This window comes from Tinamus guttatus, unplaced genomic scaffold (assembly GCF_059628265.1).
Source record: "Tinamus guttatus ecotype Peru unplaced genomic scaffold, ASM5962826v1 Tinamus_guttatus_pri_ptg000213l, whole genome shotgun sequence".
NCBI lineage: Eukaryota > Metazoa > Chordata > Aves > Tinamiformes > Tinamidae > Tinamus > Tinamus guttatus.
In genome coordinates, this window is record NW_028288747.1 from 7,378,980 (window position 1) to 7,393,242 (window position 14,263).

At 35.6% G+C, this 14,263-nt stretch overlaps 1 protein-coding gene across 1 annotated transcript in view; it reads left to right on the forward strand.

Moving 5' to 3' along the window:
* SGCZ (sarcoglycan zeta) overlaps positions 1-14,263 on the forward strand; it is a 391,368-nt gene that overhangs the window by 209,480 nt on the left and 167,625 nt on the right. The window contains exon 2 of the mRNA XM_088524689.1: positions 7,767-7,961. Coding sequence (XP_088380815.1) covers positions 7,767-7,961 — 195 coding nt within the window. The remainder of the gene's footprint in view (positions 1-7,766; positions 7,962-14,263) is intronic.

A 14,263-nucleotide genomic window follows, 5' to 3' on the forward strand; every position in this document is an offset into this window, starting at 1 on the left:
GGAAGGAGGTGCTCTTAATGTGGACATTAACTGTGCTAAGTGACCTTTGTGCTTTTCCTACATTAAAGCTATATTTAAACCAAAGCTTACCATGCAAGACTCATTCTTCATATCAGAGCACTTCCTCAAGTGTTGTGCTTTCTATACTTTTTAGAATCTGGAATTCTTAGTTTGCAGTAACAGTGATAAAAGCCATAAGACTTATAAGTGAAAACAGACACAGTTGTGTTCTAGATGTAAAAGCATGTGTTTGAGTATCTGTACTCATGCAATACAGTTGTGCTGTGTGTGCAGGCAAATAGAAGGAAATGCAACAGTACTAAGCAGCTTATTCTTTCTAGCAAACCATTATTCATGTGTTTCTTTGTATTCAGCTCAATTTCCTCACCTCTTTTCCTTCTCTGAATGTGGAATATGTGATTGCTCCAAATATATGAATGTCAGACTTCAGCTTTCCCAGTAGGAAAAAAAAATAGTTGAAGAGGGCATGTCATCTCATAGATGGTTCATTCCAGCTATCCGTTCTAATATGGACTTGAATTTCTTTTCCTTAAAGAATACACCATTCTTAAAGGCAGTTTACAGTGCTTCTATGTGCTATAGTGTGCTATGTGCTGGTTTTGTTTTGTTTTGCCTTCTCTAACAGATTCCTCAGAGAAAAGCTAACTCTAGTATGAATCTACTGAAATATTGGCCCTGCTGTCTTTCATCAATGTGATTGTCAGGTCTTCTCTGATGAAATACCCTGAACAGAAACATTGTTCTTATCGTTTTCTCTGTGTACTTAAGAGGCAGCTGAGCAGAAGACAAAGTGGGGGTCATGCTGCTTGTATTTGTTATCTGTGTATCTAGTAGTAGAAGTATCTGAGAGTGTTCCACAGCTAGAACTAAAGAACTAGTGCAGATATCAGAGCTGTATTCAGCTGCATCTTTCAGTATTATGCAAGCTGATCTATTCATCTTTCCAGGTATCTGTTTTTCCCTAAGGAAACAAGGCTGTATTGAATCTTCCAATGTTGCTACAGTTTCTGCTTCCTCCCCAGCTTAATCAAGGTTACCTTTATAATACATCACATCTGCAGTGTAGTTTCATCTAACAGCAACCATAAAACATTCAGGAAGCTTTCGGTCTTAAAAGTTATTTTAAATCATAACATATAAGTATAGTTGATAATAAAACTAAACCAGGGAAGTAATAAATAAGCTTTTGAAATGAAAGCATCCTTAAAAGTACACTGAAAGCACACTGGAATTGTCTTGATTATTGGAAATGTAATTTAGGGAACAAACTAGAAAATATTACAACCTGAGAAATATTTGAATCCAGCTTTGTGAATAATTCAGTACAGCATGTTACTACTTAAAAAACATTTCAAATTATAGAATAGTAGGGAAAAATATGATTCTGCTCATTAGATGATTATTTATCCATACTAGCATGCTGTGAACATTACAATTAAATATGTTAAATACGGAGCAACCATAGATGTTCCCACCAAGTAATAATGGTAATAGTAATAGTTCATTTATTTCCATTTTTCTGAAGTGATAATTTTATTAGAGAACAATATTCAAGATGGAAACATTTATTGTACTTTTATAGACAATTGTTCCAATAACTGTTTAACAAGTTCTGGCATCACAGGGAGAAAATTGTGTACCTCAGCTGCTGCCCTGCCTGTGGCTGTAATGAAGTCTCTGTAGTAATCTAATTGTATCAACTTAGCAAAAAAGTAGAATTCTAATTGACAATATAAAGCCAAGCAAAATTGTCTGTAAAGACATGCTGACTTAAGCCTTGTTGACAATAATGTCAACCTATTTTTGTGGCCAAGAAAAAAAAGCAGTTTCTTCTGTATAATATTCCAAAATACATAAATCATGTACCTTATTTTACTGATTTTATGGACAGCTTTATGCTGTACATTTGCATACTTCGGCCCTCAGGTTTTCAGGTGAGCAAAGAGACTTGCAAGTGTGTGATTTTGCACAGCTACATCTCCATTTCTGGAAACGGCAATGGCAAAACTCCACAGATGAACCAAGAAAGCATTTGAGTAACTCAAATGTGAATCTTGAAATCTGTAAAATTTGGCATCTTGTCCAAACAGAATTAATCTAGTCTCCTTACACAGCCAATCTAGAAATTAAGGTTTTTCCAGTTGGAGAATGAAGAGTGATGAGTGAAGTCTCTCAAATGCATCTTTCAAAATTGCTGACAGGGTGCAGTCTAGGCATAGCCAACATAAAGGGCAGAGCATAAATATCTCTTAAAATAAAACTTCAGTGGTCTCCAAAGCTTGACTCAGAGCTGTAAATAATGTAAATGCTTTCTACTTAGTAACCGATGCCCAAAGAGCTCCTTTTAGGTGTAAGCATTTTTATTTTTATTTAGATGCAATCTGTGTCTTAGAAAGGAGATTTTATAATAGAAGATGGAATATAACCCACTGTAGTTCCTGGATGGATCACAGTTTCCCATGCTTTTAAGCTATTTTGACAGTAATAATTGATCTTGATGATACTAAAAAGAGGAAAAAAGGCAACTCTGGCAAATCTGAAATGGTCCATCAGGGTGATAAGATAAACTGCTTTGTGTTGTTACTAACATACAGTATTGTGGTGTGGCTTTCCTCCTGTTTGGTCATTTGGTGATATGACTTTTGACTGCCTAAAGAAAGGCCTGCATGGCTGATACCGTAAGGAGAGCCTTTGCATATGTAACCTGGATGTACATCTCCCAACAATATTGAATTCTCTAAGGATGCAGCTTGACTAACTTGCCAGTCATAATAGTTAATATGTTCCCTGGTGTAAATGAAGATCATGGTATCTTGCACTGTTAATTTCTAAAAGTAATAGAAGACAGTAGTCGTAGGGAAGAGAAGAAATGCCATTCAAAACATGCTAGAAGTGACAGCAAGAGCTTTCTGTAATAGCTGTGATGTTTTGACAGTTTTTCAAAAAAGCCACCTCCTTTATTTATAGGATTTTTTAAGAGATTAAGATGACTTGCTTACCATTTTCATATTTATTATTATACTGTCATATTGACGCTAAAGTCACTCAGTAAAGTCAAGGTTGAGTATACAAGGTTGATTACTTGTGCATTTGCTGCAAAAAAATAGTTTCTTACAGCACTACCTGCCTGCTCCATGTGGTGAACTTTCCAGCACATATGGTAACCTGTTAGCTGAAGTCCGTGAAGAAAACGGTGAGGTAATATTTCATCTGTAAGCTTAATTAAGGTCACAGGTTGTGTAAAGTAGAAAACAAAATGACAGACTTGCTGGAGTGCCCTAGAAAAGAGAGATGTCCACAGCATGAGCTGCTGGCCAGAGGGCATGTTGCTGGCAGGGTGAGTGGGAAAAGCCATCTGGTTCTGGTAATTTACCTATCCAATGTCTTGAAAAACTAGCTTTGAGATGCTATGGCTAGCTAATGACAGACTTTTCGCCTTATTTTGTTTGCTCTAAATGCTGATGTGAACCATTTCCCTTCTAGCTTTTTCTTCTTGATTCATTGTCTGCTGTGTCAGGAAACAGCATTTGAAAATCTCTGCTGTACAAGTCATCTGATTGCTAACAGCTTCTTTACCACGCTAAATCATTGCTTGGTCTTGGCGCTGTCATGCTTTATGTTTTATAATTCCTTTACATAGTTTTTATTTTGTGTGGATAAGATTAGACCTAAAGCTTGACCAAACATAGGCTAAGAGGAAGGGCCCGGCGTTTGGAAGATCTCGCGATGTAACGGAAAGCGCAGGTGGCAGCTGAGTAAGAGTGACTGCTTAACCATACCGCTTAACTATACATAGAATAGGCGCAGCCGCTTTTCCTTGCCAGGTATAAATATCGCTTATTGGTGGCAGAGCAAGCTTCCACATTCAAAAAGAGTATAACTGTAGTAAGCAGCAAGCAATAAACGGCACTCCACTTCAACCGTGTTGGTGTTACGTGGTTTGTCCCCTCGCGGGGTAGGATGGCCCTGGAGAGTCCGACCTCCAGATGAACACGTTATGTTGCCGGAGCCCGGAGATGGCCACGAGCTGAGGCCGGAGACAGCGGCCGGCAGCAATTTTTTCCATGAGTTAATACTGCATAGAGAATTAGTGAGTAAGGAACAGGTCCAGAAGTAGTGTCCTGTGTCGGCCTACAAGCGTCGGGCTACAAGCGTCAGGCTGCAGTTGGTGTTTTGACTCATCTGTTTTATGATAGGTAGAGGAAACAGCTTCAGACTTGTAGCTGCCATATAGATCTGAAAAGTGAAGGGTGAATTGATTCAAAATAGGTTTAAGAGCATACATTGAGCTGACTTGGAATAAAAGTTACTATTTTGTCTTCAGAACAAATGAGTTGATAATTTTTTTTCAGAAAAATAGGAAGCACTAGGTCCAGACACTAACAGCTCTTGGTTACCAATCTAATAATTCGGATAACTGTGGTTTGTTTTTTTTTTTTTTTAGGATATTATTCTTTTGTAACATTTAGAAAATAATCTAGAAGTTTTCAGTTAACATTTTTCTAGACAACTATTTTAATTCACTTGCTCATCGTTTTCTCCCTGTCTTTTTCAAGGACTCTCTCGTCCTATTGTAGTTTATTTTTTCTTAGAGGTAAGCAGCTTAAAAGTTTAGATCTGTAAGACATGATGATTCTCCCGAAGATTCAAACATCAAAAATGTAAAGTCTCTGTTAAATTCTCTAATCTATTTTCTAAGCCTAAGATATCTCTTCCTATAGTATACAATGGCGCCAAAAGACCTACAGTTAAAGGTCATTAGCTTGATGGTGATGCAGATTTCATGCCATGCACTTAGAGTTATCTGTGGCTGGGAAATGTGCACAATCAAATCAGAAAGTGTAGAAGTAGCTACAAACTAAATAACACCTTGCTGAGTATTTTCAAGTGTAGCAGTGACGTGGCCAAGTAGCCACTATTGGTGTGATCATTATCTTCTGTAGGACACTCAGTACAGAGTAAGAGCTGCTTTAATTCCTTTGTAGCTCCTCAACGATGTATTACGTATTGTTAATTTGCATTAGAAATGTCATTAATTTTCATAGCACTGGAATTACTTTAATTTCTTTAATGTGTATCTCTGGGTTGCTTATGATTTTGTGTATGTGTATGCCAAGCAATGCATCAGTTTACAGTAAAATCCTTCAAACATTTAATGGAACACTTTAATGTAATTATTTGTTTAATTATGCCTCTTGAACTTTAGTAATTTCAGAAACCCAGGTAAACTTTCAAGCTGTGTTCTGTGTTATCTCAAAATATTAGTACCAATGATTTTGCATTTCCTACACTTTGAAAAATAAGATTAGTATTGCATTCAAACTTTTAAAATATGCATTGAATATTGATTCCTTCCTAATCACCTCTGTCAGTCACATAGCTTTAGTACACTTTTTTGTAATGTAGTTTAAAAATTGAATGGCATGAAATAGAAAAGCCTTCAAAAGTTGGCATGTGTATGCGTATGTAAAGATGTGTGTGTAGTTATGTGTCTGTATAAATGTACATGAAGTATATCTAGGTATTGTCAGTAAACATTATTGGCTAAAAGTGGCCAGATTAGTCAGGCATGGCTTTTTTTTTCTTTTTTTTTTTTTTTTTTCTTTTTTTAGATATTCTGTCTGTTTTTCTGCATTGCTTAGCAAGAGTAGTTCACTTTTTCATCAATACTGGAATAACTTCCTTGTTCCTTTACAGTTCTGGAATTCCTTTGTACTTCTGTGGTTTATTAAAACTGAAAGTGGGTACCTCAGTGCTCACAGCAGTATCTCCTAAGCTAAAAATACTCGGAAGTACATAAGGATTATGTACTTGATGTGCATCATTTCAGTTACTTCTGGGATGCAAAAATGTGGTTCAGAAAGGAGATTGTTGTTTCTTTGTCTTAGGACTTTCAGCTTATCTAGGTACTGCATCTCCACTGCCACAGCAAGTAGGATTTGTCTTATTTCTAAGTAACTTAAAAATTATCAGATGATGTTTTATATGCTTCTTCAAATAGATATCAAGAGTGTTGCCCATAACAATAACGGGGCCAGATTTTTACCTCTAGGAGGTAAGCCCCAAATGGTCTCATAGCATGATGGGAAGTTCTTTGTGACTGTTTATTATGTGCATATTTGTGCACAGTTCTTAGAAAAAAGAGCCCTTGATCCTTGTCTGTGGCTGGGAAGAACAGATGTTACATGGTTTGATCTGATGAGAAGAACATGGAGGTAGCATGGTAGCTGGTTGGGTGCAATTTTGCGCTGAACAGATCTAAAATGTTAGTTTTGGTTTGTGATTGGATGAAATGATCATCAAAATCAAGTAATTTGCATAGTGTGAGTTATGGATGAATTAAACTTTATGGAAGAGCTGTTCCTGTACAAAGAATCTGAAAGGATGTGATAATGGTGAGTGGCCATTGCTATGGCTAATCTGTATTAAAATATTGTTAGGCCTCAAATTATGGGTATGTCAGGGAGTCAGCTTATAGTAATGTTATTAGTCTAAGCAGTTCTCCTAAAAATTCTGTCCGAAACTAGTGTCTTGTATGGTGATTGTGTTAACTTTTCAGCTTTATAATTTAAAGGTTTAACTTATAAAACTAACACTTGCTGATTCTTCCAACAGGTTTCATTTCTAAAAGAATCAGCTGACCTATGTTTGTTCAGATTGTTATGTGATCTTTTAGCAGGAAAAAATTATATATATGTATATATGTATATATATAAAACACTCATTCTGTCTGGTTTATTTGGACAGCTAAGTTTAAAATCTTTGGCAGAAGTCTTATTTGTTTTTTCCTCTTGCTGATGACAAGGCCGATTAAACCTTTTAAAACCTTCAAAATTAAATCTTTTTATTGTCACATTTCAAGAAGAATTTGTAAGAATAAAACAAAGTCACAAAAAAATTTTTCCTGTTGAAATGCAGTGTGACAACTGAGCTGAACATAAATATTTGTGAAATATAAAGTTGTTTCCATTTTTACATAAGTAAAATGGTGTATGAAACACGGTAAGGGATTTGTTTTAAAGAATTAATGGTAATGTCTTTAAACAGTCTGCAAATACTTGCTGCTTGCTTGTGTGTTGAAAGAATATAAGATTAGTTCAGAAAAGAAAATTAAAAGAAAAAATGTTGTTAAAAAGATGGTATTGTCAACATAACCCAAAGGGCAGAGTTAACTTTATTTTTTTTTCCATGTAAAATACTGTATATGTGATGACATAAATTTCCTGGGCATAATAGAGTTCATTTATGATACTTAAAACTAACATTTGTAGAAGAAACATTTTTTTCTCCATTTGTATGAAGTTACATGGCTGAGTTCTCCAGAACGTTTTTTTCTGAATGACTACACAAAGAACAGCAAGATATTCAGAAATAGAATTTAAAGTATGTAATCTGTTTTATTTATGTGTCTCTCTTTCTACTTGCACATATCTTCTAGGCTACTAAAACTTAGTATGACGGTTATAAAATCAGACTTGCATTACAATAGTAGTTTTTACAGATTGTTACTGATAACATTGACTTTTCAAGTTGCATTTGTAATTCAAATAAAAGGTTTACTTAAAAATAGTAAGAGCCTGGTGGTTTCTTATTAAATGCCTAGTTAAAATAATCTTTGTATGGATTATACAAATTAATGCAACCCTTCCTACAGTAGAAACTGATTTCCTATACAACCTCCTTGTATAATAAAATCTGTGAAATGCAGCCCCCTCAGTTTTTATTTATGTCTCTTTCCTTTCCAGATGACACGAGAGCAGTATATATTAGCAACACAGCAGAACAGCCTCCCAAGGACTGAAAATCCTCAATTTTATCCAGTAGGGATTTATGGATGGCGAAAGAGGTGCTTATACTTCTTTGTCCTTCTGCTGTTGGTTACCATGATTGTTAACTTAGCAATGACGATATGGATTTTGAAGGTTATGAATTTCACAGTGGTAAGTATTGCAGTGACTTTGTGTTATTTCTCATGTTAATAACTTGTAGTTTTAGTTCTCATTGCTTTATCATTATTTTCTACAAATTCTGATGCTTCGGATTAAAAAATGATATATCCCTCTGAGCATTAGTTCATAAATGAACGCTGTCATGTATATTCTGCTTCGGATTGGCCCTATTTATTCAGATATTTCTGTTAACAATATTTACAGAAATTATACTTCCATTTCATTGTTTGCCCAAGCAAAGGCATATAAAGGTGCTTGCTTTAAGTATTTCTTGTTTCCATTGAAGTTTCCACTTGAAACTGCTTTTTCTTTTGATGCAAGTTTCTTGATACCACTGTTAGCAGCAATCTTCTCTTTCTTTGATACGTGTCTTTCCCTCCGTGCATTAAGAAATATAGTATTAGAAAGCTATATATTCTCTGAAAAAGCCCATAATAAAGCTGTGGTGACAGACATAAGGGAAGTCAGTATTTATAGGCGAGGAAAAAATTGAAATCCCTTTCTGTAGGCCTTTCTATCATTTTGCTGAGTTCTAGATGTGGGACATTTTGCAAGGCAGAGAATATTAATTCTGCATTGATCCGTCGTGCCTGGAGACTGACCCCTATTCCTTCTCCCCGGAACACAGAGATCTCTTGAATATGCAGTCTGTGCAATGATGGTTGCATAGAGGCATCCTAATTCAGGGAGATGACGTTCCCTGAAACCTTTGTTGGAGCTGTTGAAGCTGCTTCTGTATTACCGATAACACCCTTCAGCACCAACTAAATGTTACCTGCTGTGTGCTAAGGGGCTTGGACCTCTTTAACACAATTTAAGTAGCTGTGAAAGAGTGAATACATCCTGTGTGGAAAATTGCAAAGGCTTTTCACTTGTAAGAGTAGTAGAAGAATAGAGATCTTTATGAACAAGTTCAGCTTCTTCTGTATTCTGCCTGTTGTTCATACCATAACTGAAGACTAGCTAGCTGATTGTAAAAAAAAAAAATAAAATAAAAAATAAAAATTAAATGTTCTTACACATACAGAGAAAATCTGATGAATGCACTTACTTGTATAAGCAAGAATTAATTTCTCATATCAGGCAAGTAGTCATTCGCCAGAAGTGCAGACAATCAAAATTACCATTCTGAGGTAAAGAGGGCATTAAACCTTTATTTAGCAGTCATCTTTGCCCTGTTTTTTTTTCCCCCATATATTCTGACCATGCTTTATGGAAGTTTAAATAAAATCTCCATTTTCCTAGGCCAGGAATACTTTAGTTGTATTTTCTCATGATATTGAGTGATTTTTTTTTTTTTTTTTTGTGGGGGGTGGAAAGGAGTGTATTTAATATTTAATGAAATAATGTTTGTGGAGGAAAAATATCTTTAACTGTCTTAAATGTTACTTGTGATATGAAAATCTAAATTTGATTAGAGACAGAAGATAAGAAAATATGTAGAATTATTTGGGAAGGCATTATTTGAAAAATTAGCACTTTGCCACTTGAGGGCATTAGAGGGTATTTAATTCTGGTCACCCACTCGGTCATCTTCAGAAAGGATGAATTAAGACTAGCAGAAGACAAAGGGAAGCAGTAATGGGAATTCTCCTCAGAATGGCAATTATTTTAGTTGAGGAGTGGATAAGTAGGTTGAGATTTGTCATTTTATGTGCCAGTCTTCATCTCCCCTGTATGTGGAGGATATAATCAAGATACATGAAATCATGAAGCACATGTAGAAGGTAACACAAGCGGTAATTTTATTTTCACATAATTTATCAACTTTGTCCAAGACACTTGCATGAGGTTTTGTTACTGAAAAAAATAGAAAGTGGTAAGACATGAGAGTCATAATTGGCATTAATTCTAGCACTAGAAAAACTTGATACATGGATTGTGGAAAAACAGGAAGATGAAGTGTGGGGAAATATACGTTCGTATATATGTAGGAACTGTATTATGTCTTATTTTCTTGTCCTAAATATATATTATCAAGATAAAGCTGAACTTCACTTGTAGTTGAAGTAGGGGGCTTTTTGATTTGTTATTCTTGAATTTTTTCTAGAGTTTACTCGTCATTTGAACTTGGTTTCACTTGCAGCTTAGAATACTTACCTGATCTCATCAGCATCAAGGAAAGTGGGTATAAAAGCCACAGGCTTTTATGACGCAGCTTCCATCTGGAATCTTTAATAGCAGCAAAGTATTTCCGAGTCCATATTTCAAATGTACACCCGAAACAACGTCTGTGTTCAGTGGAAGCCGTGTTATCTGCCCATCTGTCCCCAAAGCTTGTTTGCATCAAGGTGATAGATGTGCTCACCAGTGGGACATGGAGCGATGTCTTTGTGTATCATAAAATAATCATAACACAGGTGGCAATAGAAGTAGTACTGCTATTGTGAGGGTCGTCTCTCTCTGGATTTTGTCCTTCGTAAGACAAGTTTTGATGTAACTAGTATAATCCATACTACTAGAGCCATAGTATGTTTCAATTCCCCATTTAGTTCTCCATCTTGTAAATGAAAAACGACCAACAAAATCCTCCAAAACAAGCAGTGAACATGAGTTCAAAATAGTTCTTTATCCACTGCATGTTCTGTAATGCATAGGGGTGTGTAGGACTATAGAAGGCAATAGGTATATTGAGGCAGTTGTTTGGTGAGATTTACGATAAAATACATTGCTATTTGTGATTTGTCACCAATGCACATGCAGGAATTAAAATTTGAAGAACAAGAGAGTATATTTCTTTCTTTTCTGTATGTGTATGACAAGCTATACTTTTGTTTTTTGTTTTCTGTTTTTTTTTTCTATTGCTCTATTATTCTGTTACTCTATACTCTTTCCTAAAGTATTATCTTTGAGCACTGGAGACAGTTGAAGCGTTCTCCTTTTTTTTTTCTGCGTGATATTGCAGACAAAAGATAAGGATGCAGCTGCTTCCATGTATATTTTACTTTCCACACTACAAAGTTACTATTTTGTTACACATCTTAAAAGTCTCAAAGTTTGAACATGCAATTGTTTTATTTATTTCTGTAGTGGAAAGAAAAAAAAAAAAAGGACTTTAAAATTCTTTCCCCTTAGGTTTCTCATAAGCATAAACTCTGACTTGATGATATTAACAACTTGCAAAAAGGGTTTCCAAATGATTTTGTACTTAGATAGTAACAGAACCATTTTATTAACCGTTGTTCCACTAGCAGATCATTTTTGACTGGAATTTATGCATGGTATATCACTGCTGGCATTCAGATATTAACTTTTATTTCTTTAATAGTAGAATATTTAATATGTTTGTTTAGATAGATGTGCAGTTTTTGGGGGGGGGGTCTGTGGGAGAGATGTGGGGCGGGGTCTTTTATATAAATTCATGGAATGATCAGTGGCTACACTATTGCGGAAAAGAGCTGGAAGCCATAAAACTGGTTTACTATTTTTGAAATCTGACTGTTCATAGTCAAAACTGTATATTTTAAAGTGCATACATTTGGTTTACTAAGAGTGTTAAAAACATAACATTTTAATGAAATGACAAGAGGTTATTTAATAATATAAAGCTACATTTAATAGGTATATTGTATCAATTCAAGTTGAAATAATAAAATATGTCTGCCAGTGTTTGCTTCTACTTTTGTAAGCAGCTTTATCTTTTATCATGCTGGAATCTTTTTTGCTAGTTTTTGAAGCATTGCTTTTTCACTACTTCAAAGTGTCCTGAATAACCCAGGGCATAGTATGGCAGGGTATTTCATGGTCATGCTGGCTGAGAATTGCAACAATATTTATTTTTATTAACTGTTTTTAACAGTACAGTTACAGCCACTGGCAAGTTGCACTATGAAAGCATAGGTTTATACAGTAGGGCAAGTTTTTGCCCATCATTGGAATAACATTTTTTAGTATTAGATGTGCATGAAGTGGACCTACTGAGTTCTGAATAGGAGGGATAAAACTTGCAAATTCACCATCACAGCCACTCTAAAATACTTTACAGTGTTTAAAATCCTTTCCTAACAGAATTAGCAAAATCCCTGAAACGTATGTTTGAACTTCAGACTTTATTTTATCAACTGCTGTCCTGAAAATTAGACAAATGCTTCCTGCAAGAATGTGCTTGTGGTCCCCCACATATGTTAATCCTGATTCTCCAAGGGGACACACAAAATATCTTGCAAAAAAGGATACTGAAGTAGTGGGTTCAGGAGACGTGAGCTTATGGGGCATCTGCTATTTTCCTTCCCTGTGCTAACCTGCAGGCTGCCCTTCAGAATGTGTCTCACTTCTCTCAGGATGTAGTTACCTCTCAGCTTAGTCTAGGCTATATGTATCAAACTTCAGAGGAGTTGGTTATTTTTCTTGTGTGTATGTGATTAAAGCTGTTTTAAGAAAACTGGGAGTCTCAAATCATAGTCTCACAGGTGAGGTATGGATATACTGTCTATTTGTTTTATAAAATTCTGATTCTACTTACGTCTTCTGTGATATATATGAATTGTAAAGGTAGTAGGGAAATAAATACTTTACTGTGCCTGCATTCTTGCCATCTTATCATCATTATTCTGCCCATAAAATAGATAAGTAGCATATTTTTATTTAAGCATTTAATACCTTAAACATCATTCTTTGATATAGTTTTTATCCTCTAATTCCTTCACTTTTGATTCTAAACTCACCAGAACTGTAACTTTTGTAATTTGTATTAGCGAATGAAGTATATTGATATTCTGTCATTTTGATGACTTAAGGTGTAAAAGCAATCTTACTTAATTTTTTTTCACTAAATAAATACCAGTGTAGAACTATGTGACTAAATTTTTTCCTACAAGTACTTAAAATTCCATTTTTGACTTTTGGAAGTAAGCCTCTTATGGTTATGGAGTGATATGGGCAGTTAGCATTGGGACTCACGTTCCCCGCTCCGTCGGGAGCGTTTAATATCAGTACACTTGCACATTTTTCTAAAATGTGGACGGTTGTCATTGATACCTAGTAAAAGAATGAAGATTACTTGTATCCACCCACAGTCACCCGAATGGGTTATGTGGAGAGGGCGGTAGCTGTGTCATGGGGATACTGTGCAGTTCATCTGCTGATGACTCCCTGGTCTCTGAAGCACCACAAATGAGCAATTAGCTGTTCCCCCATTGTGGTTTTTTTTTGTTGGTTTTTTTGTTGTTGTCCCCCCCACCCCCCCCACACCCCCCCACTCTCTATGGTCTCAAATCAGCCATTTCCTAGATTATTCTTGTCTCCCTTGTCTCCCATAAGGTATCTGTTTTGTTCTTACTAGAGGAAGTGCTGTTTGCTCTGATGATTTTACCAGAAGAGAACATCCGAGGGATCTGTACAGAGATAAAACATCTGCTGCTTAAGATGCAACTTTGGAAGTTGCAATCCAAAGATACCTTGTGAGGCTTACTAAAGTTGTAAAAATGGTGACAGTAGGAAAAACCTCAAACACAAATCCATTAGATATTAGGATCTCTGGACTAGCCTGTGACTCAGCCATGTATGTTAGGAAATATCAGCACCAATTTTTTTTTTCACCTGGTGGGAGGGAGGAAGGGGGATATCAATTTCTTTTTTGTTTCTCCATCTTCTACCTTCTTGTTAGAATATATGAAAAGACTTATTTGTTGTGTAATCCATCCAAGAATTAAGTCACTCAGTTCAAGTGTTTTTTTTGGTGGTGGTGGGTGTTTTTTTTTTTTTTTTTTTTTTTGCTACAGTTCCTTGCAGTGTTGCAGTCAATTTTGACTGCTTTCATGGCACAGTATTTTCTGTATTGATACATCTTGAGTTCTTCACCTCACAAAGCAATACTCTTGTGAATCATTTTTAAGGTCAGATCTTTAAGATAAAACTCTTTCCTATCGAGGCAGAAGTTATTTCTTAAAGAAATTTGAACTTCAGTTTAGCCTCAGTCATAAACTGGGCATAAAAATCTGTTTGGATTTCCTGCCTAGAATTCATGTGCTTCATACATAAAGCTGAACATAGTCTGGCTGGCAGCTGCCTAGCTCTAGGTCTGTTTATCTGAACAACCACTCTGTGAAATAGTTCCCTAAGATATATGCGCTAACCAAGCTGTTGTTGTTGTTAATTGGTTTTTAATAAACATCATACCTAATATTTCAGATTTATGCGACTATTAGCTCCTTTATGTCTGCATCTTTATAGGTTGTCCCTGCATTCTGATAGAAATTTACTGTTCAAAATTAGAATTTTCAGGTGCTGCAGAAATCTAAGGGAAATCCACATACTTTAGCAAAGTTGTTAGTAGAGAGAATTACAAGTTCTGT